General features: G+C 38.9%; 1 protein-coding gene across 2 annotated transcripts; it reads right to left on the minus strand.

The window, feature by feature from the left end:
- Positions 1-934: 934 nt before the first annotated feature.
- LOC127563097 (guanylate-binding protein 4-like) lies at positions 935-25436 on the minus strand. Of its 2 annotated transcripts, XM_051999333.1 has the most exons (11): positions 25319-25436; positions 22644-22839; positions 16587-16714; positions 13803-13912; positions 12735-12928; positions 10388-10633; positions 8678-8958; positions 7621-7833; positions 7031-7133; positions 5930-6123; positions 935-3561 (listed from the first exon to the last, which is right to left on the minus strand). In XM_051999333.1, the coding sequence occupies exons 2-11, from the start codon at positions 22831-22833 to the stop codon at positions 3340-3342; spliced, it is 1881 nt and encodes a 626-aa protein (XP_051855293.1). In that variant the 5' UTR covers positions 22834-22839; positions 25319-25436; the 3' UTR covers positions 935-3339. The 2 variants fall into 2 exon arrangements, with proteins under 2 accessions (XP_051855293.1, XP_051855294.1); XM_051999334.1 differs by lacking the exons at positions 16587-16714; positions 22644-22839; positions 25319-25436 and adding an exon at positions 14615-15039.
- Between the last annotated feature and the right edge of the window lie 272 nt (positions 25437-25708).

A 25708-nucleotide genomic window follows, 5' to 3' on the forward strand; every position in this document is an offset into this window, starting at 1 on the left:
GTTTCAATACAGTAATGATCAGTTGTAGGTTTTTATATAATGACAACAATCTCAAATAATTAGTTAACAATCTTAGAATTTTCATAAATAATAACCAAATAATTTTCTAGCAAAGGTGAAAATACCTATCCCTAAATTACATTTTAAAATATTATTAAAGCAGAAGTTGGCAAGGTTGAAAAAATATAGTTTCCATCTTCTTTTAGTTGTTCATTTTATTATGTCCTGAGGTTGTTGCAGCTTTGGAAGTTCTCAGGGAGGGTCTCACCTTTCCCCTTCCTTTAAATAAGTATCCCTTTTGTTTTAGGGAGAAAACAAGATAAGTAATAAAATTCAGATAGAACAGAATCTACCAAAAAATGAATAGGGGTCTCAAAAATGAATAGGAGTCTCATGTAAATTAACATGGTGTTTCCAATTTTAAAATTCATATCACTTACAAAAGTTATTTTAAAATTGACTTCATTTTAGTTTATGAGATTCTCTAAATTTTAATTATATGTTCTAATCAACTTGAATTACCACTCGGTTATTTTCCAATTCATACAAACCTTTTCTCTTTTGTGAGACAGGAAAGGGTTAAGTGTCAATTTTTACTGAGTGGACCTCCAGAAGACTGATTCTCCATAATGCAAAAGCATTTTTGCTTTTGCTACCAGAATTTTTAAAGTAGCTGCCAACTGCTTTTATGTTTTCCTAAAGTTCTCCAACTCTTAAATCTTCTGTTAACATTGTCAGTGTGAATAGATTACAATTTATATATTCCTTTAAGGGTCTTTGATTAAAGCTCCTTTAAAACTGCTTTTACTGTCATATTTCAAATAACAAATTTCACTGAACTGAATGTATTTTCTTTTTCTCTTTCATCACTTCATTCATATATCTCTGCTGCAGTCAAAAAAGGAAGGAAGGGGACAGAAAAAGAAAGAGACTCTTTCCACTATGCACTATCCTCCTAGTCCTGGGGAGAACAGGCTGGTGATTTTAATTTAGTTGAATTTGCTTCCAAATTACTTTATACACACACATACACATACACACACAAATAAATAAAAATCATGTATCTCAACATTGGCATTGTATATTGGTCACATCTAAAAACCTATATTAAGTTATCAAATGTTAAGCAATTGTATCCAATAAAACAATTATAAGATTAGAAAATTTTTTTGTTATAGCTTTTCATTGACAAAACATATACATCGTTAATTTTTCAACGCTAACCCTTGCAAAACCTTCTGTTCCAACTTTTCCCTTGCTTCCCCCCACTCCCTCCCTTAGATGACAGGTAGTCCCATACATGTTAGATATGTTAAAGTATATGTTAAACACAATATAGGTATACATATTTCTATAGTTATCTTGCTGCACAAGAAAAATCAGATTTAGAAAGAAGGCAAAAATAATCTGAGAAGAAAAACCAAAATGCAAGGAAACAATAACAAAAAGAGTGGAAATTTTATGTTGTGGTCCACACTCATTTGCCACACCAGGGTGCGTGCGGCTGGTTCTGTTCATTACAGATCAGTTTGGAACTGATTTGGATCCTTTGTTGAAGAGAGCCACTTTCATCAGAATTGATCCTCATATAGTATTATTGTTGAAATGTATAATTATCTCCTGGTTCTGCTCACTTCACTCATCATCAGTTCACATAAGTCTCTCCAAGCCTCTCTGTATTTATCCTGCTGGCCATTTCTTATAGAACAATAATATTCCACAACATTTCTATACCACAATTTATTCAGCCATTCTTCAAATGATGGGCATCCATTTAATTTCCAGTTTCTAGCCAATATAAAAAGGGCTGCCACAAAGATTTTTGCACATATGGGTCCCTTTCCCTTCTTTAGTATCTCTTTGGGATATAAACTCAGTAGTAACATTGCTAGATCAAAGGGTGTGCACAGTTTGATAACTTTTTGAGTATAGTCCTAAATTGTTCTCCAAAATGGTTGGATCTGTTCACAACTCCACCAACAATGATCAGTGTCCCAGTTTTCCCCCATCCCTTCCAACATTCGTCATTATCTTTTCCTGTCATCTTAGCCAATCTGAAAGGTGTCTTAATTTACCTTTCTCTGATCAATAATGATTTGGAACACCTTTTCATATGAGTAGAAATAGTTTCAATTTCTTTATCCGAAAATTGTTCATAACCTTTGACCATTTATCAATTGGAAAATGGCTTGATTTCTTATAAAATCAATTCTCTAAATATTTTGGAAATGAGGTCTTTAAGATTAGAACATGTTAATATCTTCTGGACAACAGTAGAGAGAAGATTCTGAGACCCTCTAATATTTCCAAAAAGCAATAGGATTTAGAATTGGAAGAGACTTGAGACCATTTCGTTCAGCATGGTTATTTTACAGAGAAGGAAAGTGAGGCTGGTTAAGTGCTTTGTTCTACATCATACAGGTAGTAAGGCATTTGAGTTTAAATCTTCAACCATAGAATGAAAACATATAACATATGATACCACATAAATATTTCTATTTCAAAATATAAATGAGGGTTTCAAAATTAAAAAAAAAACTATTCTACTTGCACTTTTAAAAATCTCAAGAAGCATAAGGGACAAATTTATGTTTTATCATCTCTGAAGAGAAGTTGGAACCTGCTTCCATGGTTGCCAGATCAGGTTTGGAGACAAGAAACCTCACTTCAAGTTCCATCTTCTGTATGACTTTGGACAAATCACTATTATCTCTGTGCCCTGGAGTTTCATATTAAGAGCTAGCATTTACATAGCACTTTGAGTCTTCAAAGTGTTACACTCATTTTATCCTCATGACATAGGTGCTATGATTTCCCTCATTTTGGGGATGAGGAAACTAAGGCACAGATAGGTTTATTTTTCTTAGGGTCCTTCAGCTTATATACAGTCCTTGCCTGCTGTTAGATTTCACCTCAGGTCTTCCAGTCCTCTCCACTTATTGTACCACCAAGGAGCCATAAGTAAAAATAAGGAAGTTAGATTTCATGCTTTTCCAGGCTCCTCTAGCTCTAAATCCTCTGAGCCATTGAATAGAAGGGGAGAAACTGAAGTTTCCTGCCTTTCAGATCATTTACCTAAAGAATAAAAATCTTTCATTTAGTTGGATGATATCTCATCTCATTTATACTGAGGAAATGGATGCTTTAGTGTGAATTGTCTCCCTTGTCCTTTATCTTACATAGTGAGCATCTGCTTTATTTTTAAATATTTACATGAATTAGAAGCAGGGAACATACACCCATTCATACATTAACACATATTATAAGGTATCAGTGCCATATTTCATTAGGTGGAACAAATATTTTCTTTAACTTTTTTGAGAAACTGAAATTCATTGGTCATTTGAAAAATCTGTTCAATGCATTTAACCCCACTCCAATGAGTTCTCTTGCACCAGGTAAGACAACCATCAGTCCAATGCTAAAAATATCTAAAGCTGAAGACCACCAGGAGGACTTTTTATCCTCAGCCTCCCTCATCTGTTTTTGTAGATTCTCCATCTGTGTGTTCATCTCTTCAGCTTTCTCATGAAATCCTTCCTCCAACAGTCGTTTTTGTTCCTAAGAGAAAACAATAGGATATCAGCATTGCACTTTGGGTTTCTATATATTTCTACTGCTTAAGTAGGTTAGAAGAAGGGGGAAAGCAGTAGGGATGTCTCCTCAGGAGACATTCCTGGGCGGTGAGAAAGACCAGTTAGAGATTAGTCCTTCTCTGCAATGACTTGGTACTTCCCCACTATTGGAGACTAGAGCTGAATCTAAATGCTCAAGTCTGTAACAGCTGAACTTGTGTTGGAATCATGGTCCTAAATGAGGAGGGAGCTTGATCATACAAGGCTGGACTTGGAATGAGGGATACCTGAGTATGAATCCTGTCTTTGATCCTTACTAGCTGTGACTGGAGTCATGTTCTTTAACCTATAATAGCCCCCAGTTCCCCATTTTGTTGTGAAATGTTTGCATTTTAACCCTTACAGTGACACATAAAATGCTAGCTCTCATCTTCAGCATTATTCTCAATTCCTATTCAAGTGGCCCACATGTTTAAAAAAAAGAGGCACAAAATGCTATCTAGAGAGTGACTTAATATGGCTTCAGGTCAACTTCAAGGAGGCTTGGCCCTCTGATCAACAGTGAAATGAATGTGGATGAATATTTGCTCTATAAGCCTGGCTAGTTATTCCATGTGTTTAGGCAGGACCTCCTCTATCCTATGATTCTTTGGGTAGGGACCTATTGATTATGGTCCTAAGAAAACAAGGTCAGCTACTGGATATGTTCTTCCTCTAGAACTCAACAGTTTGGGGCTCAGGTAGGAGGGTACAATTGACTCAGTTTGGGATACTTGATATCATTCTAGCAGCTCAAACCTCAGGGGTCTCGGCAGTCAACTTGCATTATCCATGGTCCTTAGGATTACTATGAAATCACACCCAGTTTGGATTTTTTTAGGATCTTTTTTGAGGACAGAAAGCCTTTGATGGGAATTTAAGGGATTCATCAGAAGCAGGTGAAATGTTGGAAAATCTAATCTAGTTCCCTTTGAGGTTTCCCTCTCTGTGTTATGGGCTTAAAAGTCCTTATCATTGGACCATAAAGGTTCATGACACGGTGGTTTTCAAGTCTTTTTTTTTTTTAATTTTGTTAAACAGTTGTTAGGGGAAGCTTTTTGCTATCACAGTTATATACAAAATAGTAGGAATGGAGTTTTTTGCAGAACAAATAGTCTTGTTTCTTGAGCTTACATTTGCCCCATTGTACCTATCTTAGCATTCAATTGTATAAAGCAGAGTGACATTAGTGAGAACTTTAGAGCCAGGAAGACCTAAATTAAACTTCTGATACATCCCATCCTATCTGTGTGGCTGAGGACAAGTCATTTAAGCTTTCCATGGCCCCCAGGGTTTCTCTGAGCCTGCAGAGTGGTGCTGATTGTACTAGTAGATACTAGTAGTAAGCGTTGCTGCAGTTACTAATAGCAATGAGGTCACTGGACCCGCTCACTCTCTTACATTTGCAGGAAAGAGCCAAAGACACACTATGGGGGTCCTTGAACTTAGCCCTCTACAATTTTCAGAAAGGTATGCCTTAGCAAATTCTTTCTGTGACAGATTCAGCAATGGAAGTTAAGCCAGGACTTTTTGACTTCAAGACAGAGAGGATCTTGGCAGAGATATTACTGTAGATTGCTGATCAGGAAATAGAATAAGGAATAAATAGAAGAAATAAAATAATAAATAATTATTTAAACCTAAATGCACAAGGTAGTTGGGATGGCCCTGGAGCTTTGTTTCAGAGAGTTTGATCTTTAGGTTCTGGAGTCTTCTACTGGGGAGAAAAGGCCCATTCCAATGAAAGCTAAGAGGTGATTCATGGATCTCCTATGGGAGAAAAAGCACTAAGGGATGTTCTCTAGACTGATGACTATGTGCTCACAACTTAGCACATGTATAAATGGGAGGCAGCAGAAAAGCTTCTGGGCATTAGGTCTTTGCTTTGAACTAATTGTGTCTTCTGGTTGACTAGAAAAACACAGGCTTTGGTAGGGCCTTGAAAACTTTGAATTTTATAGGATAAGGAGTTGAAGAATAACTTGAGCTTCATATAGACTTGCCTGGGCAACTTATTGGGAGAATTGGGGGTGCTCTATGAGTGACACAAAATTCAGTGGATGGATACAACAATAATGTACACTCAGTGAGGCAGACATTAGTGATCCTCTATTACAGGTGAGAAAACTAAGGATGGGGAGGAGAAAAGGGCTCAAACCTAGAGCTTCTGATGAAAAGTCCAGAATCCTTTGCTCTCCGTCATGCTGATACACAAGTAGGCAAATCTGCCTTCCCTGTTTGTTTGGCCACCTATTTCCTGTGATGGTAGTGTGTTAACCTCCCAAGCATAGCCATTAATCCCAATCTCCCCGTACCTTTAGCTTAGAGTCCAGGATCCTATTCTGTTCTTCCAAGATCTTATACCTTTCTTCTTCCATCTTTCTTTTCAATTGGATGATGTTTTCTTCAAAAGTTCTCTGCTGAGCTTCCATATTTTGCTGCATTTCAATTTGTTTCTGTTTCAACAACAACTTTTCCTTTTCAGCTGCTTCTCTTTTGAACTGTTCAGCTTTTTGATGGGATGGGAAACATTAAAAATTTAAATCAGATATGACTAGAATTCATTTCTTGTCAGTCAGCAAGAATTTTTAAGTGCTTCCTAGGGGCCAGGCACTGTGTCAAACACTTGAGAGACTCCCTCCCCTTCCAAAAAAGAGGTAAAAACAATTTTTGCTAAAGGAGTAATAACTCCTATATTAAGGGAAGAAAGAGTATCCAAATAATTATTCTGATGAAAGACAGAAAGAGAGATAATGGAAGAAAATATGAATAAAAAAGTTGGTTTTAAAAGCTGGAGGGATGAGAAAAGGCCTTTTGAAGAAGGTAGGATGTTAGCTGAGGTATGAGGCAGAGCATTATTGCATAGGGACAGTTAGTGGAAAGGCCTAGAGATCAGAGATGTTTTCCTATGATAGAGGAACTGCAAGTAAGTTGGTCCTGCTGAAAAATGTCATACATGGAGGGTAATAAGTTTTCACAAGCAGTAAAGATAAGAATGGGCTAACTTATGAAGATTCTTAAATATTAAGGAAGAGTTTATATCTGATTCTGGAGTTACCTCCAAGTAGTAGGGACTCATTGAAGGGCACCGAGCAGGAAATACACGTGTATTTTCTCCTGAACTTAGAACCCAAACTGATTATGAAAAAGAGACTTAAAATTCCTAAATTCCTTTTTTCTATATTAGAATGAGAAAAATAGAGCTGAAAATGTCTGAGGGAGCAGCCTCTCTTACCTACTGATCATAATCGCAACTGTTGTTTGCAAATCTCACAGAGAATGGAACAGTAGAGAAAAAGAAATCCCAAGTATTTCAGGAAAATGTTCATGTCATAATGAGGCCATTATGCAGAATTTTGTTCCAAACCTACACAATCCCCTGTATGACTAGATCATCAAAGCCCTGTTCTGTTTACCTTGCAAGGCCTTCTCTTGTTCAGTGAGAGCTTGATCTGTCTGCAGGATGGAATCTTCTGTCACTGCCAATGACTGTAGAGACCTTTGGAGGACCTCATCTGCCTGGACAACCATAAAAGACAGACATACATAATTATCCCCAGACTAAGTTGGGGAATGATATCTGCTATATAGATTGGATCATTCTTTTTTTTTTTTTTTTAAGATATTGAAAACATCTTTGAAACATGCTTATCTCAGGAGAATAAACAGAGACCACTGATGTGACCTACTGGTCAGTGAATACAGGCCAGGCCACAAGGAGGTCCAGCTGTGGATATCACATTTCATTGCAAGCTTGAACTTGAGGTACTAGGCCAGCCTGCATTAGCCCTGGCCTCTTAGGGTTCTAAATTGCACAGTTTATTCTCTAGGCAGGAAAAAGGGATTTCTGTCAAGAACTTCTAGTTGAGATGTGAATTAAAAAGTCCAAGACAGTCTAGATTTTTTCCTCTTTGAGTGTTATTGGTAGGAGACAGTCACTGCTCCAACACCCAGTGGAAACAGTGGAACCCTTTTTGTAACTCCTGGCCTCCAGGTTTTTCCTCACCTTTAGCCCTTTCCTGGGCACTTGACGATAATTGTTTATTATTTCGTCCTTTTTTTTCTTGTAGAGATTGTAACCTCCTGATACAGAGAAGGTGCCTTTAGAAATAGCTTCTCTTAGGGACTGTGAGAGGTGGTCAAGCTGAGTTTGACAATATTTGGTTGATATTTCTTCATTTTTATGTATGAAATCATCCTTCTTGGTTTCTAAGATTTGCTGCCAATGAAACAGAAAAAAAGCAGAGAAAAGGATGAGACATTAACAGTAATAATAATAACAGAAGATATTGACATGTTGCCTCAAAGGTTATTTTATTCCCTATTTTATTGGCAAGGGAGTGATATTCTCAAGAAACTGTTTAGAAAAGGGAGTGATATTCTCAAGAAACTGTCAAGAAAAGGTGTATCTGCTTTTCTTTTTTGGAAAGATGTGTAGTGAAGGAGAATAAAACTTCAAATTCTGAATTCGGGGAACTAAGATACTTAGGCTCTGGTTTTAAATCTGCTACTCTTTATCCAGGTCACTCTCCTCTTTGGAGCCCACAGTCTTTACCCTCCAAGTGAGGTGATTACATCCCACATGTCCCTGCTGGTCTTGAATGTCCATAAGAATGATTCTGCCTTGGGCTAAAGCAAGGGAGAGCTACCAGGCTGAGTAAGACCGAGCATTTATTTGGACTGGCAGGAGAAGTTCCTGAAAAGAATCTCAGGTTGCTAGGCATGGGGAGGTGTACATATAGAGATGTGTAAGTCTGTGAACTCCAGAAAAACTGCACTGAGCTCTGAGGGAGCTCTAATGCCACCTATTTAGAAAATATGTGAGTGGGTGGTGTTTTGGTTCCTAAGAACTAATCAATTTCAATGTATCACAAGAGGGAGCATCTTTTCATGGCAAGTGCGATTTGGGCCTTCTTGCCTCTAGCTCTTTGGAGAGAACAGGTTCTTCTGTTATGGACTGGGAATACAGATCAAAAAAAAAGTGGAAAGTGTCTGACCAGTCTCTAAGTTTCACGCAGAAAAACGAAGTAAAAGGAGAAGGATAAATGATGGAGAGAACATACCACCAATTCCTTCTGAAACTTCTGGTTCTCATCCTTGAAAGAATGCTTCATGAAAATTGAGAGAGCTTCCTTCTCACACTCTGTATGTACTTTTAGCAGGTCCTGGAGAGTTTCTGTGGGGAAGTCCACCTTCAGGGCCATCTGCTCCATATAATGCTGTGCAGCTTTTTGCACAGCCGCTGAATTCTCAATTTGAGCCAAAGACAACACGGCATTCTCCAGGCAGGGAACGTCACCACTAGAGATTGTCTTCACATAGGTCTCCAGCAGCCTTCCCAACCCTGATGTTCAAGATGAGACAAAGAGCAACCTTCATTCAAATTGATCCAAGTGTTACTTAGCTAGTAGAACCTATATCTGGGCAAGGATCTCTTTGATAATATTCTTAGCTAGTGGCTTCCAAGAACAATTAATCTCGACTAAAGGGGAGAGCAGGATAACTCAATGTGGCCTCTTCTATTTTTTCAAACAATTAAAATGGTTAGGAAATCTAAAATTTTTTCACACCTAAATATGCCTTTTGGCAAAGTATGCATTTCTCTTAATTTTGACTTCTGGGGTCAAGCAATTGGATGTAAGCTTTATTCCAAGGGCTTGTTCAGTCTTTTCACTGATTTTAGGTACCTTCTTCCTGAACTGTTTTGGACATATATGTCTTTCCTAAAGCGAGATGCTTAGAACTGATCACAGAATTCCAGATGTGGCCTGACTGGATCCGAATACTTCATTCATTCTTGACAATGAAGGCTTGAATAACTTTGTATTTGAGACTATTGACTGATAGTGACTTGTTAATCAGTATAATTCTTGAGGTTTTCCCCCAAGAACTGTTTTCTATCTCTATCTCCCCTATTCTCTAGTTAAAGCAAATGGAAAACTTTGCACTTCTCAATAGGTTTCATCATTCATTTGGAGTCACTATGTGATTCTGCCAGGATAACAATGTATCTTGTTTAATTCATTGATTGTATTAGTTATCCTTCTGTGCCATATGCACATTATGTTATTATTCTATTGGCATTTTTAATAATTCTGTCAATATTATTGAGGATGTTCTAAAACTTTTAGGCATGGCATTATAGAATTCCCTTCAATTAGACCTCAAGTCATTTAGGGCTGTTTTGGGGATCTGGTCATTTAATATATTCTGAATCTGCCTAAGAGTATCGCCATCTCTTTTGTATCATTCTCATAATCATAGCATGATACATTGATATATATTCTGTTGAAATCTCACTATCCTAAATTGACATTGTTTCTTATGATCATCAATCCAGTTACAGTGTCCAACGAGGAAATTTGCTTAATCTGCTGGATTTTAGTGATGTCCTTTTCTTAGTGCTTACAAACTATCCCCTTCATAATGAGTTCTAGAATATTCTCAAAAATAGAAGTCCAAGTCACTGGTTTATACTCTTCTAAATCCATTTACTTTATCTTCAGAGAATTAAAGCAATTACCTTTCTTTCTACTTGTGGCACCTCTCTAATTCAGTTTAATCTAGTTTATTCTCTGCCAAATATCATTAGCATTGTCTCAGAGTGCATATTCTCGGGGATTTTTAAACTGAAATCCAGGGAAACAAGAAGGAGATGAAAACAAATATCTTACAATACCTGTACACATACAAAGAAACAAAGAACACGTATCCAATCCCCATCAAATATTCAGTGGAGCTAAAAAAAAAAAAAAAAAAAACCAACAACTCACGGTTCCCATTAACCATGATGCCACCACTGAGGATCTTGGGTTTTGCATTGGAAAAGATGTATGAGCAGAAGTTGTCTGTCTGACTCTTGAATGCAGGCTCCAGCTGGCTTTCTTGGACATTTTGAAGACAGGTTAAGAGTTTCTTATCATATATTGGACAGTCAAATATAAAACACTTCCGTTTTGGAAAGAATTTTCTGATGCACTCTCGTGGAAGGTTAGACCTTTCAACTTTGGGGTGATTGCCTGAGATAGGAAAATAGAAATTGTGGTAAGGCATAGGCCTGGGATAAGGGGTGATGAAGATGCTCAAGCCTGGCAATTACTATATCCAAGTCTTCATGTATCCAATCCTAAGGCAGAATGATAGGCACAGAATTTTTAAAACTAGAAGTGATTTAGGGATAGATTATTAGGAATCAAAAACAACTCACTTCTTATCAGGCTAATAAAATATTTTGTTAATCAGTGGAGACACCTAAAAACATGGAGAGAAAATAGATTTGCCCTAAATTTGAATTGAATCTCTCGCAGATTCATAGTTGAGCTAAGATTAGGGAGAACTTGGCAAATTACCAGAGTAATTATAGATAATGTAAAAAGAGAATTGTGGCTCCCTAATATGAACAAGATGCAAAACTTGAAGACTAAGGTCAGGCTCCCAGATTAATAAAAGGAGATGCTTTTTGTTTGAAGCTAATAATTGTACCATTATAAACAGAATTAGTCATTGAGATGCAACTATCTCAGAAGTCATTCTCTACACTTCCTTTCCCCCTCTATATCGTTAGTTTCTGGTTCTGTTCTTATAATATCTCTTGCCAATCTGATACTTTGGATGGACAAGTCTGATTATGACATTGTATGGCTCAAGAAGCTAGCTGTAGTGGCTTCTTTAGTGCCTCTGAAACGAAATGCAAACATGATGCTTTGCTATTACAACCTAGTTATAATCCTAGATTGAATTCATATTATTCTCTTTACATCCTCTAATTCAGCCACACTGGCCCTCCTATTCTCTCTATATGACATTCCATTACTCATTTGCATATTAATGGCCAAGGAGTTCATATGTCTAGACTTTTCTTCCCATCACCTCTTCCCCTTGGAACATATAATTTTCTGTAGCCTTCTGTTTTGACAATATCTCTTACAGAAGCCTTTGATGATCCCTTTGGTCCATTATTCCTTTTTGTCTCCCTAGTTTCCCACATTCATTCTATATATGCTTGCTTTTTACTGACTTATTTTTTACCTTCTAGCATATAAACTTTTTGAGGGTAGGCATTTTTTCCCTATATGCTGAACACCTAGCCCAGTCCCTTGTGTAAAGTCAATATATAATTAATGATTTTTGATTGTAATTGAAGGAGTTTATTGTCAAGCACGATTTAAAGACATTTCCAGTGAGATTAGCATCCCCACCTAATAGTATATAATTAGAAGTTTGTATATTAAGATTTATAACCTATTATAAAGTATATTAGAAAAAGAAAAGTTATTAGAGCAATCTGCATTCGATCAGAAATCTTTAGGATAAGTAAGATATATTTGAGAGAAATAAAGCCAGTATTTCTCTCGAATTCTCAAGGAGAACCCCCCTTCTAATTAGCTAGTTGATTGTTTTTGCTTTTATATTATTTATTATTATATTTTTTTTAGATCTTGGATTCCCAACTATTCATTTTATACATAAAGAAACTGAGGTCCAGAAGTATGAGGTGACTTGCCCAAAGTCACCTGGGCAGCAAGCACCAAAGATGTAACCTGAACTCGGGGCTTCTGACTTCAAATGTCATTCCTCTTTTGATGTAGGACAGGGCTTCTCAAGGACATAGCTATCTAGTTTTGTTGGTTATGAACAAGGTGTATTCTGTCAGTAGAGAGGATGAATTCCTCAAGCTGTGTCCCAGACTAAATAAAATAATCTTTGAAATTCTGTCATTCCCTTTTATGAAATTCCATGTTCACCAACCAACTGCAGGGAATATACAAACATTTTCCTTCTTTTGTAAGTTCGTTTGTAAGTTTGTTTGTAAGTTTGTAAGACGGATACCAATCCATCAAGAAGTTGGCAAAAGTTAGTTATGTCAGGATCTATTCTACTGGGTGAGAGGTCATTAGATTATGGAAATTCTGGAGCTACAAAAAAGATATAAACTGACTCTCAACAAAGCTTATATACCTTTATAGCTTTAAGCCTCCCTTTTAATAATCCATGAGAATCAAAAAAAAAAAAGCTTTAGGAATCAGCATCTAAACTCCAAAGAAAAACAACATTTTGTGTCAGTTACCCTGTACTGTCCAGGGCCACTTATGTGCCCAAACTTTTTTTCTAATAAATTACCTTTGATGAGTTTCAAGGCATTTTCCAGGTACTGATCTGAGGTTATGGGACATCCATCAATCTTAAGCTCCAGGGTGAAATCCCGCACTGCCCACACAAAGTCTGGGAAGAAGCCCACAAACTCTGCTGAGTCTTCTCTAGCAGCTTTAGGTGAGGATTTAATCTTGATTAGTTCTGTCAGCTCTGTTACATAGCTAAGATTATCAATAAGGAAAAGGAAACATCCACCAGCACCCTTAGTTCTCAGTTCTAATTATCGGATCCTCTCTTCCCTCCACTGAGCCTTAGACATTCTCTCCCTCTCCTGTCCTTCTCTCCTTATGTGAATTCAATCACAAAACAGGAAAGGGAGCTTTTTGGGGAAGTCTCTGATCAATTTGATGCTTCTTTAATCACCTTGGTGAGTTCCCAAGGCTCAACCTATTTTCTGTTTGGTATAATAATAGAACACAAGGTCTTGTAATGAACCAGACAGTCAAGAAGCATTTATTAAATGTTTACTATGCATCAGAAAGATGTTTTAAGTGACAGATATAAAAAATTAAGATAAAAACATGTCTCTGCTCTCAAGGAGCTCATATTCTAATGAAAGAGATAATATACAAACTATTATACCATATACATGAATATAGGCCTATACACACACATATCTGTGTATTTCTATCTATGTAGCTAGATTTATGAAGAAATATGAATAATGTGAGATGAGGAAGAGTAGAGAAGAAGAAGCTTGACAATGATATGGCAGAGGGAAAGATAAAATGTTCAGGACATTTCAGAATTCTTCAGTGTGAAAATGGAAAACTTAAGTATTATTGCAAACTTAACTGAGCCCCATCCAAGATTTCAATTATGAAATCTTACTTATTTACTTACTGTCAGACTAGCATCCAAGTATCAGTCATTCTAGTTTGGGAAAATTGGCCCAAGAAAGTTGACCACCTAATGACAGATATTTCTGGGCAAATTAATTCATGATGACAGCTCCTAAAGTGTGAGTAGTTTATCATCTATCCTGATGAGAGAGAATTAGAATTGAAGATAGTCAAAGATGTTCTGAAAGGATACTGCATCTGTTCCAAGGCCTGATGGTTGATGGTGTTCATGCTGTTGTACACAAAAGTGCTGCTGAGCAGGATGGCCAGGGAGAAGATCCATGAATCATTCATGGAGTCACCCTGTGAAACAGATTATATCAGTGAGTCCATTATTCAACCTTTCTGATTTATGTATGTTTGTGTGTGTGTGTGTGTGTGTGTGTGTGTGTGCATGTGTCTCTTTGTATGTGTAAGAGATTGTAGCTCCCAGATGGACCATGAGAGTTGTAGCAATAAAGACTGATTGGCAGCACTTAAGGTGTGTACCCAGTACCAATTGGGATCTACCTGATTTCTCTTTTTGTATGGGAAAGTTGCTTATCTGTGATGTTCATTCCTCTTCCCCTTCCCCTCTCTCTAGAGGGTCACAGTCAGTGGGGTAAGGTATAAGACCCTTCAGCCCAGAGAGAACCTGCTGACAATGTCTGCTTCCCTCCCCATCTCCCCTCAGGGGTCTCAGCCTTCCTGAGAAGTCAGGGGGTCATGACAACCTCAGTGGACATTGAAGCAAAGTGATACCAGCTGGAAGAGTGATACCAGGGGGCAAATTACATACAATAGCAAGTTATTTATGTGCACGGTATTGTTTTTGTTACATTATATAAAGGGGAAAGTCCTTGAAATAAAGGGACTCCATTTTTTCACCATAACTCGGGAGTTCCACCTCATCACTTCTTCACTAGAAAAGTATCTTTTAATCACCCTGGTGTGGGGCTCTAGAAAGCAATGGTACATTTTGTCACCCTAACTTGGGGGCTCTAGAAAGCAGGATATTTTAATAACCCCAGCGTGGGGGCTCCAGAAAGCAGGACACAATACTTCTCCATTTTCATGTGCTCTAAAAGTCATGATAGGCAAGATGAGATCATAGATGTGGGGAGGAGAGGCTCTTGATTCCATCTGTACTTAGAATATGGATTCTATTAGTTAAAGAACTTTGAGTGGTACCAAAGAACACTTTACTGAGTTATTATTGAACTTTGGAAACATGGAGAAATCTTCTTGTAGGCTATGGGTGTGAGGAGAAAGAGTAAAGGACAAAAAATTGCCAAGGGCAACCAGAATGAGAGTTATCTTAGGGTTCTGAGGGGATTTTTTTAATCTTCTAAAAAGCTATTTTTTCATTGCTAAGGGAAAAGATTTTGACAGTAAATCTTTCCATTTTATGACAGAGGTTTGGACCCCAGGGACTACCATGCCCATCATGTCTCTCCCAAGAGAAGCTGATCAACTTGCTGGTTGACCGAATTTGTGATTCTTCACACCTTCTCAACTGCCTCAGTTGCCTCTTCCCTCTGACTGGAGGACTGGAGGGTATAGTAGCAAGCTCTTCCAAAGCCTTCTTTTAGAGGGACTTAGATCAGAACTATCCAGGGAACTATTCATTTTCTATCAGCAGGTCTACAGGTCAGCAGGTTTTGATTCCATGCAATATTGTGCCCTGCACAGGAACTCCCCTTTTCCTCTCCCTTATTTCAGCTTCCTTTTATCCTCATCCATTAGTTTGTAACCTTCTTTTTCTAATTTGTATCTTTAGTACTTGGCACAGTGTGCTTGGTACATAGTAGTTGCTGAATAAATTTGTATTGAATTGACTTGGCATTGTCATAATCCTCCTGGGGAGGATCCTAGGACCTTTGCTCATAAGAATTCACAATTTCTCCTTGAGATTCTGCCCATGAATGTGGACCTTGGGAGGGAGAAGGGAAAATTGGCAAGGAATCGAATGCTAAGGAGTTTGGGGCCTCAGCATGTACAGCTGAGCCACCCATAGAGATGGTTCCATTCATATCCCATCCTCTAGCCAGCAATTTCAGCTCTTTTACCTCAGAGAAAAGGTGGGACCCTTGCAAAAACCTATAAGAACAAACATATACACATAAAATAAAGCAATCAAATGTTATAGAATGCTTATAGAATGAGAATAGAAATCTCAAATAGAATTTGAAATTATCAGTTTCCCTGGCTTTTTATATATCCAGCCAATAGCTCACATCTGTGCATTGCTTTGCATTTGGATATAACCTTTGCAAAAGTTTACTTGAGCCTAACAATGACCAAAGAATGTAGGTGCTATTCTTATCCCCATTTTAAAAATAAGGAAACTGAGTTGCAGAGGGGTCAGGTGACTTTTTCAGCATGACACAACACATGAATGCTTGAAGCAGAATTAAACTCAGATCTTTCTGACCCCAAGTCCAGCACTCTAGCCACTAGATCTGCTGGCTGCTGTTTGAAGTTGGGGACTGTGTGACTTTGGTACTTTTGTCCTCTGAATGTAGTAGGGAGTAGATTCTTAGCAAGTACTTGCTATTTGGTGGATTGATCATTTTTTATTCAGTGGTGATTTTATAGCTTGTAGGAAGAGGTTCAGAAGGGGGATTTCAGAAGCTTAAAAAAGGGGAACCTCCTGTAGAAAATGGGGTTCCCAGACAACCAGTCTAACCTGAGGTCCAGTGTAACTTCATTTTGGGATTTTTGGCCAATTTCTTTTGGTCTATTTCTGCAGTTGGAAAAAAAGTTTGGGAAGTCCTCGCTATGATGAGAGTGGTAGATCCTGGGATAGGTCATATGTGTTTACATAACTTGGCCTTCTTGCTCAGAGTGTCTCAGCCTCAGCCCAAGACCCATCTGGCTCAATCACCCCACATATTCCTTGCACAAGCATTCGTGCAATACATTTTGTGTCCCATGTAGGAGGTTATTCCTTTTTAGGTCACACAGAATCAAGTGAGCAGAATGTCACTGTTTTTACCTTTTCCACATCTCCAAGGCCCTCGGTATCAAGCAGAACTAAGATATGATCCTGTTTGAGAGGGTGAAGAACACACCACATCCAGATGCCCTTTGTCTCAGACTGCACAGTAGCACCCAGGGCAAAACCTGAAAGGGAAGGGGGAGACATGAGGGCCCAGTGGAGGTAGAAGGTCCAGAGACTGCAACAAACTCTTAAAAGAGAGCTCAGGGAAACCTCCTCAATGAGGAAAGAAGAAGTAAGATATCTAGCATTTATGTAGCACATTCTGAAGTGGGTTGTGGTCCCTTTAAGAAACTGATTTGTGATCCTTTCTGATTGATTTATGAGTCAGATTACTCCCAGCTCCTCCTGAAAGCTAGGACCTTTGATGCACAAATCCTGGTCAAAAGCACTCCTTTGAATTCCAATAGGAGATCCAGGCTTGTCCCAGCCCCCACCAGATCTGAGCCAACTTGGGACCCCACCCCTGGGCCCCTTTAGCTAAATCTCTCATTATAAAAAGAGCCAAACTCAAATCCTCTTGTTGCAGAGGTTCCAAACATGCCAGCTATGCCATGCTTGGCACCCCAAGGAGCTTCTGCCCACTGGAATACTGTTTCCAGTGCCTCTTTACTCTCACTTATTTCCTTAACCAGACTTTAACCTTATTTCCAATCCCCATAATAAACCTCTTTTATCAATCTAGGTTTTTGGGTCTGTAAATTCCTTTACATAGGACCTCTGCACCGCCAGAAAGGCAGAACTCCCTACCCTTGTGCCGCCACTAGACCTTATTTAACTCCCTGACCACCAGAAACCCTAATTTCATTTGGGTTCCCCAAATCTAAACCGCATCAGTTCCATGTGTGTTTTCTCATTCCATCTTCACAGTAATCCTGTGAACTGTGTGTTTCTTTTGTCTCTGTTTCATAGAGGAAGAAATGGAGACTAAGGGAGGACAGAGGTTGTAAAATGTGTAGCCCAGGGTCACACAGCCAGGAAGCAGCTTTCACACTCATGTCTTCCTGCTTCCCCGTCCCACATTACCCAGTATGAGCAGCTGGGGCCAGAGGACTGTCTGCATTCAGTTCACCCAGAGCTGGGAGATTAGACTTGTGGGGTAAGATTTATGGTAAAATTGGTAAACAAGATCAGTGGCAGCTTCTGCTGTGCACAGAAACATCATGTTCCTTTTTTTTTTTTTTGCTGAGGCAGTTGGGGTTAAGTGACTTGCCCAGAGTCACACAGCCAGGAAGTGTTAAGTGTCTGAGCTCAGATTTGAGAAACATCATGTTCCTTAACAGTATCAGCCACACCCAAGGCTGCAAAAAGTTTAGACCAACTCCGGAAAGCTGAGTATAGAGAATAGAATAGCTGAGAGGAAAGCATCATGGGAGTGTTAGCAGAGTACAAGGAAGCACTTGCTCCTGATGGACCAAGGATGCAGGATAGCTGCAGGAGGCTAAGCAGGTCATTGAATGGCTGTGTGCCCTTCCCCCATCCAGCCCTCAGGTAACTTTCTAAACCTGGAAGTGACTGGGAATAGCTGATCTCCATGGGAAGTCGAAGTCTCTATTCTGCAGGAAGCACAGAGCAGTTACACCCTCCCCGGCCTCTCAGCACACACACAACCCAGAAATGAGAGAGTTCCTAGAATCAGGCCAGTTTCAGTTTCATTCTGAATTGTTCCTAAAGGTGCCCTTGGCATGAACTGTTGGGAGCCACAATCTCTAAGCTGGTTGGCAAAGCCCAGCACTGAGATCAGTTGTGCACAGCACTCACGCAGGAACAACATGTCCTTCTATGATTCTCATTAGTGGACTACTATTTCCTATGTTATTTATAATTGGCTTGATTACAGCACTAAACATTATCTAAAAATTCTGGTGACAAGGGGATTTTGGGCAAGTTAACTAGAAATGTTCCACATGCATATTCTGTCCAAATAAAACTAATCTCTCACTGAGACAAATGGTAAAGGAGAGAATACTATGGAAAGCATTATCACTATTGGAAAGAATCCAAAGATCCAAGAAATAATAATGTTTCCCAATTTAGTCTCAGAAAAGATCAGTATGTCTAGGAACCAAAAGATAGTTAAAGTCTAACTAGGAATTGCCCTAAATGCCTATATACACGGTTCCAAGTCAGGGAAATAGAGGAATCAAACAATCCATAGGATTGACAAAGAAGACATAAAGTAAACTAACAAAATTCACTGACATTTAAGCTTGTGTAACATTTATCTTTCATTATTGGCTTCACGTAATGTAATCAATAATTAACACAACCATAAAAAACTTACTCAAATATTAAATGTCAAATGTAGTAACACATAAAGGTCAATAAGTCAGACACATGTCTGAAGACTATGTCGACCCAAAGAAAAGTATATGATCATGATATAGTACAAAAATAAAGCCTGAAGGAGCCTGAGAGAAGTGGGAGCATCACTTCCATTAGTTCCTCACTCAAACTATCCCACGACTCCTGCTTTCCTTTGATTTTGATCCTATTCTTCCTGCTCAGCCCCCTGGACCCCCTGCAGAGGCTGGATCCCCTGCAATGAACCAACTGTCTCTAAATGGAGGTTGGAAGCAGAAGCAGAAGGCATTTATGAAACACCTACAATGTACAAGGCACCGTGCTAAGCAATTCACAAAAATCATCTGATTTGATTCTGGTGACAGCTGTGTAACATAAATGCTTTCATTGCATCCATTTTACATTTGGAGAAAATGAGGCAAACTTAGCACAAGTGACTTGCCCAGAATCACATGGTGAGTCAATGTCCAATTCCACAGTAGAACTTGGGTTCTGACTCTGGATTCAGCATTCTATCTCCTTTGAAGATGTGTCCAGTATGCCCATAAACTGCAAGTTTCCAGAAAGGTGGTAGTTCTTCTTAATTCCCTGGTTACCCCAAATGCTTTCCTCTTGAGGAAAATCATCTTATTTTTCACTATTTTCTGTCATTTAGATTTTGAGATGCATTGTTTTATAGGTACTTATTTACAATATTATTTGTAGTATTTTAAATGTTATTATTGAGTACTATACTTTCTTCAGTCATTGAAAGACCAACTTGAACCTGACCTTTGCCAGTAGCAAAGCAGGATGAGCGTAGAGGAACCTTGAACAATTATTTGTTAGATTTGAGTGTCAGCACTAGAGATACCCAGCTCTTGTAGGTTTGGACCCCTACAAAGGATGCTGCCGTGGGAATCCTGCTCACTATGTGGAGGCATGACTCAAGGGTCTTTACAAATATTTTAGAGGAATGTAAGGTCTTAAGAGAGTTTTTTGGGAAGAGAATAATACAACTGGACTTCTTATGAGGGCTTCCTGATAGCAGGGAACGTTGCCAATTTCCTGAGAGAAATCCAGGAAGGGGGAAGTTGGATGGTAAGACATGACAACATGCTAAAATTTGATGGGATAGTGTATTATTATTTGGTGGGGGGGGCATCAGTGGTGGCTGCTTATAAAAAGTTAATTCCAGAAAAGCCTGGCAATGATCTTCTTGCTACCTAGGTTGATGAAGAAAGAGAGAGAGAGAGAGCACTGAAAACATTTTGGCACTGAAAACATTCAGTGCTAAATGAACTCAGATGATATTTTGTGAATGGTCCTGGCCAGTGATGTAACTCCTGTGAGATGGAAACTTGTTTAAATATCTTGCAACCCTGAATGTTTTTTTCTTTTTGTAGGGAGCCTTGGTAGAAAGGGAGTCTCACCAGAGAGGGATACTAATTTTGTGAGAAATGGAGACATATTACAGCATATTATATACCATACATCAATGATTTAAAGTTTTAAATGTTGCATTATAAAAGAATTAATATGGATGGAAGATTATATTTTCATAGCAATTGACAGAAGAAAAGTCCTTTACCAACCATATCTTATCGAAAATTATGAGAGAAAATATAGAAATAATAAAATAAAAATGAAAAGTAATTCCACCCAAGTCCATGAGAATAATTAATGGGATTTTGGTAGGGTTCAGAAATAGTCTATTTAGACCCAGAATTGTGACTCCAAATCAAGAATCTTATACGCATATATGTGTGTATGTGTGTATATATACATGTATGTATATACAAACACACATATAAGATGAAAAGAGCTATTGTCTTAGCTATCACTAACATAACTGCTGACTCTCTGTCACATTAGGGTAAGTAAACCTACTTGTGAAGAGCAGTGTGCTCTAGACCATGATCCCTCTTGACAGTCTGGCCCACAAATCCAAATGTGGATTATAGAGGAATAAAACTCTCATCTTATGGAAAAGAAGTCCCCCAGGTGGGTCAAATTTCTACCTCCATATTATCAACACCTCCCAGCAGACCTTGTAGAGGTAGCTCAAATCCTCTCTCCCAAAACCACTAGGAAGAGTAACATCCTTATCCTCTACTCCTAAATCTGACCATTGCTGCCATTATCCTGGGGATTAAATCCTTGGAAATAGGGATAAACCATCCCTGTCACCATCACCAGCAGCTGACTGACAGCCACTTATTGGTATTACCTATTAGCAGCAGGTAAGTCTTAGAGCCCTGGAAACAACAGCATCCTCTTTCTCCTGGACACCAGTGCTAACTCCAGCCCACCCCAGGCAGCCATGGTCCAGAAGAACAAACCATTAGGTCCAACTACTGACTCTGCAGGCCCTTTGGTTTCCATTTCTTCAGGTGTCACATTAGCAATTGAAGACCTCCCCCCACCGCAAACAATCCTTGGTTTTGACAATAGTTCTACAAAGGTGATTTTAAACATGAAAGAGACAATAAACAAGATGCATAACTATGTGATTTTCTGCTGATCCCCTCGTTAATGGATCTTTCTGTGACTTCAAGTTGAAACCTTGTGCTTATATTATAATGATAGTATGTGTTTTATTATATTATTAAGCTCATTATAATATGAGCTTCTTGAGAGCAGGGATTGTTTTGATTTCATATTGTTATCAACTCTTAGCATAGTACTTGATGTGTATTGCTTAATAAATATTCATGTTTTAATAGGAAGAAAGGGAGAGTGAGAAGATTCTGAAGATAAGTTTGTAGATATTTTTCAGAGCTCCCTTTGAATATAGCAACAAACTAAGTCAATTCCAAAAACATTTCAGAACACAAGCCCCACTGTATTATAGTGCAGAAAGCCCTCGCAGGAGAGTGATAGAGTCTGGGTTCAAATCTTGCCTATGTTGTTCATTACTTATGTGATTCTGGGCAAATATCACTGTGTCTCTCTGGGGCTGAGTTTCTTCAGTTATAAAGAGAGGGAGGGTAAGGGCAGCTAGGTGGTTCAGTGAATAGAGAGCAACAACTCTGAAGTCAGGAGAACCTGAGTTCAAATCTGGCCTCAGACATATAATACTTCCTCTCAAAGGTGTTCTGCTCTCAAAGAAGTTCACAGTCTAATAGGGAGAAGACAACATGCAAACAAATGAGTACAGATGGAATCTATACAGGGTTATGGCTTCTGCTCTGTATTATGTTGGTGTGACAAGGTAGTTATCAGTTACTCCTGCGATTAATCAGAGCATATTGATTGCTTTCATAGAATCATCAACTGGGAGCTAAGAAGAGACCACAGGGGATGTTTAATTAACTCCGGCCCCTCTCTATTTTTTTTTTTTTTTTTTGCAGAGGCAATTGGGATTAAGTGATTTACCCAGGGTCACACAGTAAGGAAATATTAAATGTCTGAGTTCAGATTTGAACTCAGATTCTCCTGACTTCAGAGTTGTTGCTCTCTATTCACTGAACCACCTAGCTGCCCTTACCCTCCCTCTCTTTATAACTGAAGAAACTCAGCCCCAGAGAGACACAATGATCTTTGCCCAGAATCACATAAGTAGTGAACAACATGAATTTTCATTTCTTTGTCTTCTTGGCACTTAGCATAGTTTCTAAAACACAGTAGGCACTTAATAAATGCTTGTTGACTGACTGGAAGGCCACAGAGAATGATACCTACCTTCATTAGGTCTCAGACATGTCTCTAGCAACTCTAACCCTATGGTATAAAATCCTGCAAAGACAGACTCCCAGAGTCTCCACTTACCTGAGTTCTTTCCTGCCAGCCTGTTCATCAGGTAGGACTTTCCAGTACGGTACAGTCCAACAATAGCTACCACCACCATTGGCTTGTCGATGGAAGTTAGAATCTGAAGGGCTTTGGGGTTTACTGTTAGTTTTCGATCTCGGTTTTCTACCAGACATATGGGGGCCTCCATAGGTACTACGGATGCCATGGTCACCTGTAAATGCAGAGGAGCCCCTTAGACAGCAATCAAGATCCAGAATTTACATAATCCTCAACTGAGACAGCCTAGTTGAGTTATAAATTAGCAACAGCAGAAGAGAGACTGTTCTGTATTTGTGACATTTTATTTTTAGGTTCACAGATCTTGAGGGGACAAATAATAATGATATTAATAATGGTGATGGGAATAATAACCTTTGTAGTGCTTTGTAGTAACTTTGTGTAGTGCTTTAAGAGATATAAAGCTCTTTATAAATGTAATTTTATCCTCACAACAAGCCTGGGAGATAAGTACAATGAATATGTCCTTTCTTACAGATGAGGAAGCTGAGGCAGATCCTCATAGACACAGGTCTTCCTGACTCTTGGCCCAGAATTCTATCCCCTTCACCACTGAGCTGCCTTGATCAAGCCTTTATTCTTGATCCCTAGAGCATTCTTAAGCACCTCGAGAAAATATTTCCAATCTGAAAGTCCCATTCTGGAAGTTTCTCTGTGGTGGAACAATCATATCCTTTTGCATGATGTTGGCCCCTGTCCACAGTGGCCATGGTCACGAGGTGGTGTGAGGTAAGAATAATGTAGGACAGTATTGGGGGCAACTGCTTTGAGATAGTTTTTAATTAGTGCCTGGTCTCTTTTTAGTGTTTCCTGAGTGACTTTGAGGTGATTTCTGTCCATATCTCCCTTCTCCCACCCCACTGGAGAGGTCCAATTCAATTTCTATTTCCTGACTCCTGTTTTGTCCTCTGAATTTATGGACACCACAGAGCTCCTTGGTTTGACTGTGGCATGGATTTGATCACTAGCATCCTGGGAGAGTCGATAGAATTGGTGTGGGAATCAAGAAGAAATACTTTCTGACAGAAAAAATTCTGACATAGCCTGGCTATTTAACTATAGATAAATCATATAACCTGCCAATGGTCCATGGATCTTTCTAAGATTGATTACAAATTGCAGAACAGTTTTGGACCTACATTGGTAGAGGGACTTTCATCCCTAAGAGATAATTATACCAAAGAAACCTTAGTTCCAAGCCAAAAAAATCAATTTTTTAAATAGGGAACAAGAATCTGAAATTCTGCCCTTGGCACAGGAAGGCAGAACCAGTCTCTCAGTGGCTGTTCCGATAAGACCCTGGCCATCCCCAGTTCCTCCAGTTAAGGGAGACCCTCGGCCCAGAGCCCGGCATTGAAGCCAGCTTTTACACAAGTTGTAGATCTGTAAAGCTCTTTGCTATCATTTCTGGGAGCCAAGTGTCCAGGAGTGGGGACAGTCACCTTCCCTGTCTGTCTCCCAGGATTTCCAGAATTTCTTTCTGCCTGGTTTGTTGATGTTTCCTCTGAGTTTCTGGTGCAATGTAGATATTCTGTAAATATTTACTCTTGGGATCATCCAGAAGCTGGATCATGGCATCCTTCACTTTATCAAACAAAGAGATATCTTCTATATCAATCTTGAACTCATCATATAATATAGTTCTCATTAGATATTGTGATAAAGTGCAAGAAGACTATGCTTATTTCTCTTGAATTTAACATGGCCAGCACCTGGATATTTTGGGTCAAAAAAGGAAAAGGAAAAATGACAAGATGTGCCATCCCCTAACATGGAGCTTATCAAGGACATATAGGGCTGGACCTAGAATCAGGAGAAACTGAACTTATATCCTGTCAGCTACACAGCCCTGTGGGTAACCACACACCTTATGTTTCTGCACCTCAGGTTCCTCATCTGTGCACTGGGCACAATAACAAAGTGCTGACTTCACGTAAATAAGATAATTTCTCAGCTGATGTCAACTTAAGGGTCTTTGCAAACTTTATAGATTTTGTCTTTTTCCAATAAGAATAAATTACCCTGCCAAGAAGATTGCCTAGGTGACAGAGAACCAGGCTCTACAGGCATGACAAATACAGTTCTAATGTAGTTTCCACTCCACTAGGCTGAGAACTGATTCCACATCTATAAGAGATCCCACGAAATGATGTGGTCCCATCCCATGCTTGTACACACATATCATTTCATTTCTACTTTTTCTAATGAGAAAACCATGGCTCCTAGAAGTTAAAGAACTTATCCTGAATCAGAAAACTAAAGGAGACAGGACTAGGACCAGAAGCCAAGTTTCCCATGTCACAGCTCTGTCCTTTTTTCTTTAAGCTTTCCCCCCTCTGTCTTCTGAGGAATGGCTGTGGAACAGACTGGCCAACCTCAGCACTTCCCACTGTTTTTAGAGAAATGAATTTCAGAATGAGTCTCTAGAACAAAAGCCAAGCTCCACTGTTAGACTTTTGAATAAGTAGCTAAGGCCAGAGGATACTGTTTGGATAAATCAGTATCAAGCATATATATCCTATTCAGGCTACCCTTTGCCCCTTCTCACTGGGTTTGAATCCTTGACAAACTCAGAAAATCATTCAAGAGAAAAGATATAACAAGATAAGACAAAACTTGGAAGTAACTCATACCTGTTTCCCAAGGCTTGTTCGCAAATGCTTTCCTGTTTCTTTTTTCTCTCAGCTCCTCTATGTGCTGTTTCTCCTCCTCTCCTCTCTTCTCTTTTTTGCTTCTGTTTGTTCTTCTGTTACTTTTAGAAGCAAGGAAAGGGTGGGTGGGACAAGGGAAATTGAAACTAAAAGCAAATCTTTCTGTTCCTCAATCCGTTAGCCTAGAATAGGGACTAAAATAGTATCAGTATAGTGTCTGGAAATGCAGCTGGACAAGGAATGTCACATCCCTCAAACTATCTTTATCAAGAAAACCCCTAATTGGATCCAACTGAACTGATTGAACATCAACAATAATACCGGTACAAGTCAACAGATAGAGATTTCTCATTTGAGAAAAACATGGAGACG

This window comes from Antechinus flavipes, chromosome 4, assembly GCF_016432865.1.
Source record: "Antechinus flavipes isolate AdamAnt ecotype Samford, QLD, Australia chromosome 4, AdamAnt_v2, whole genome shotgun sequence".
Taxonomy (NCBI): domain Eukaryota; kingdom Metazoa; phylum Chordata; class Mammalia; order Dasyuromorphia; family Dasyuridae; genus Antechinus; species Antechinus flavipes.

Coding starts and splice junctions, on each gene's coding strand:
- LOC127563097 (XM_051999333.1), bottom strand. CDS start 22,833: ATGGCATCCGTAGTACCTATGGAGGCCCCCATATGTCTGGTAGAAAAC. Junction 12,929..13,802: donor CAGGCCTTGGAACAGATGCA/GTATCCTTTCAG, acceptor TGATAATCTTAG/CTATGTAACAGAGCTGACAG. Junction 7,134..7,620: donor TGCCCAGGAAAGGGCTAAAG/GTGAGGAAAAAC, acceptor ATGGTTGTCCAG/GCAGATGAGGTCCTCCAAAG.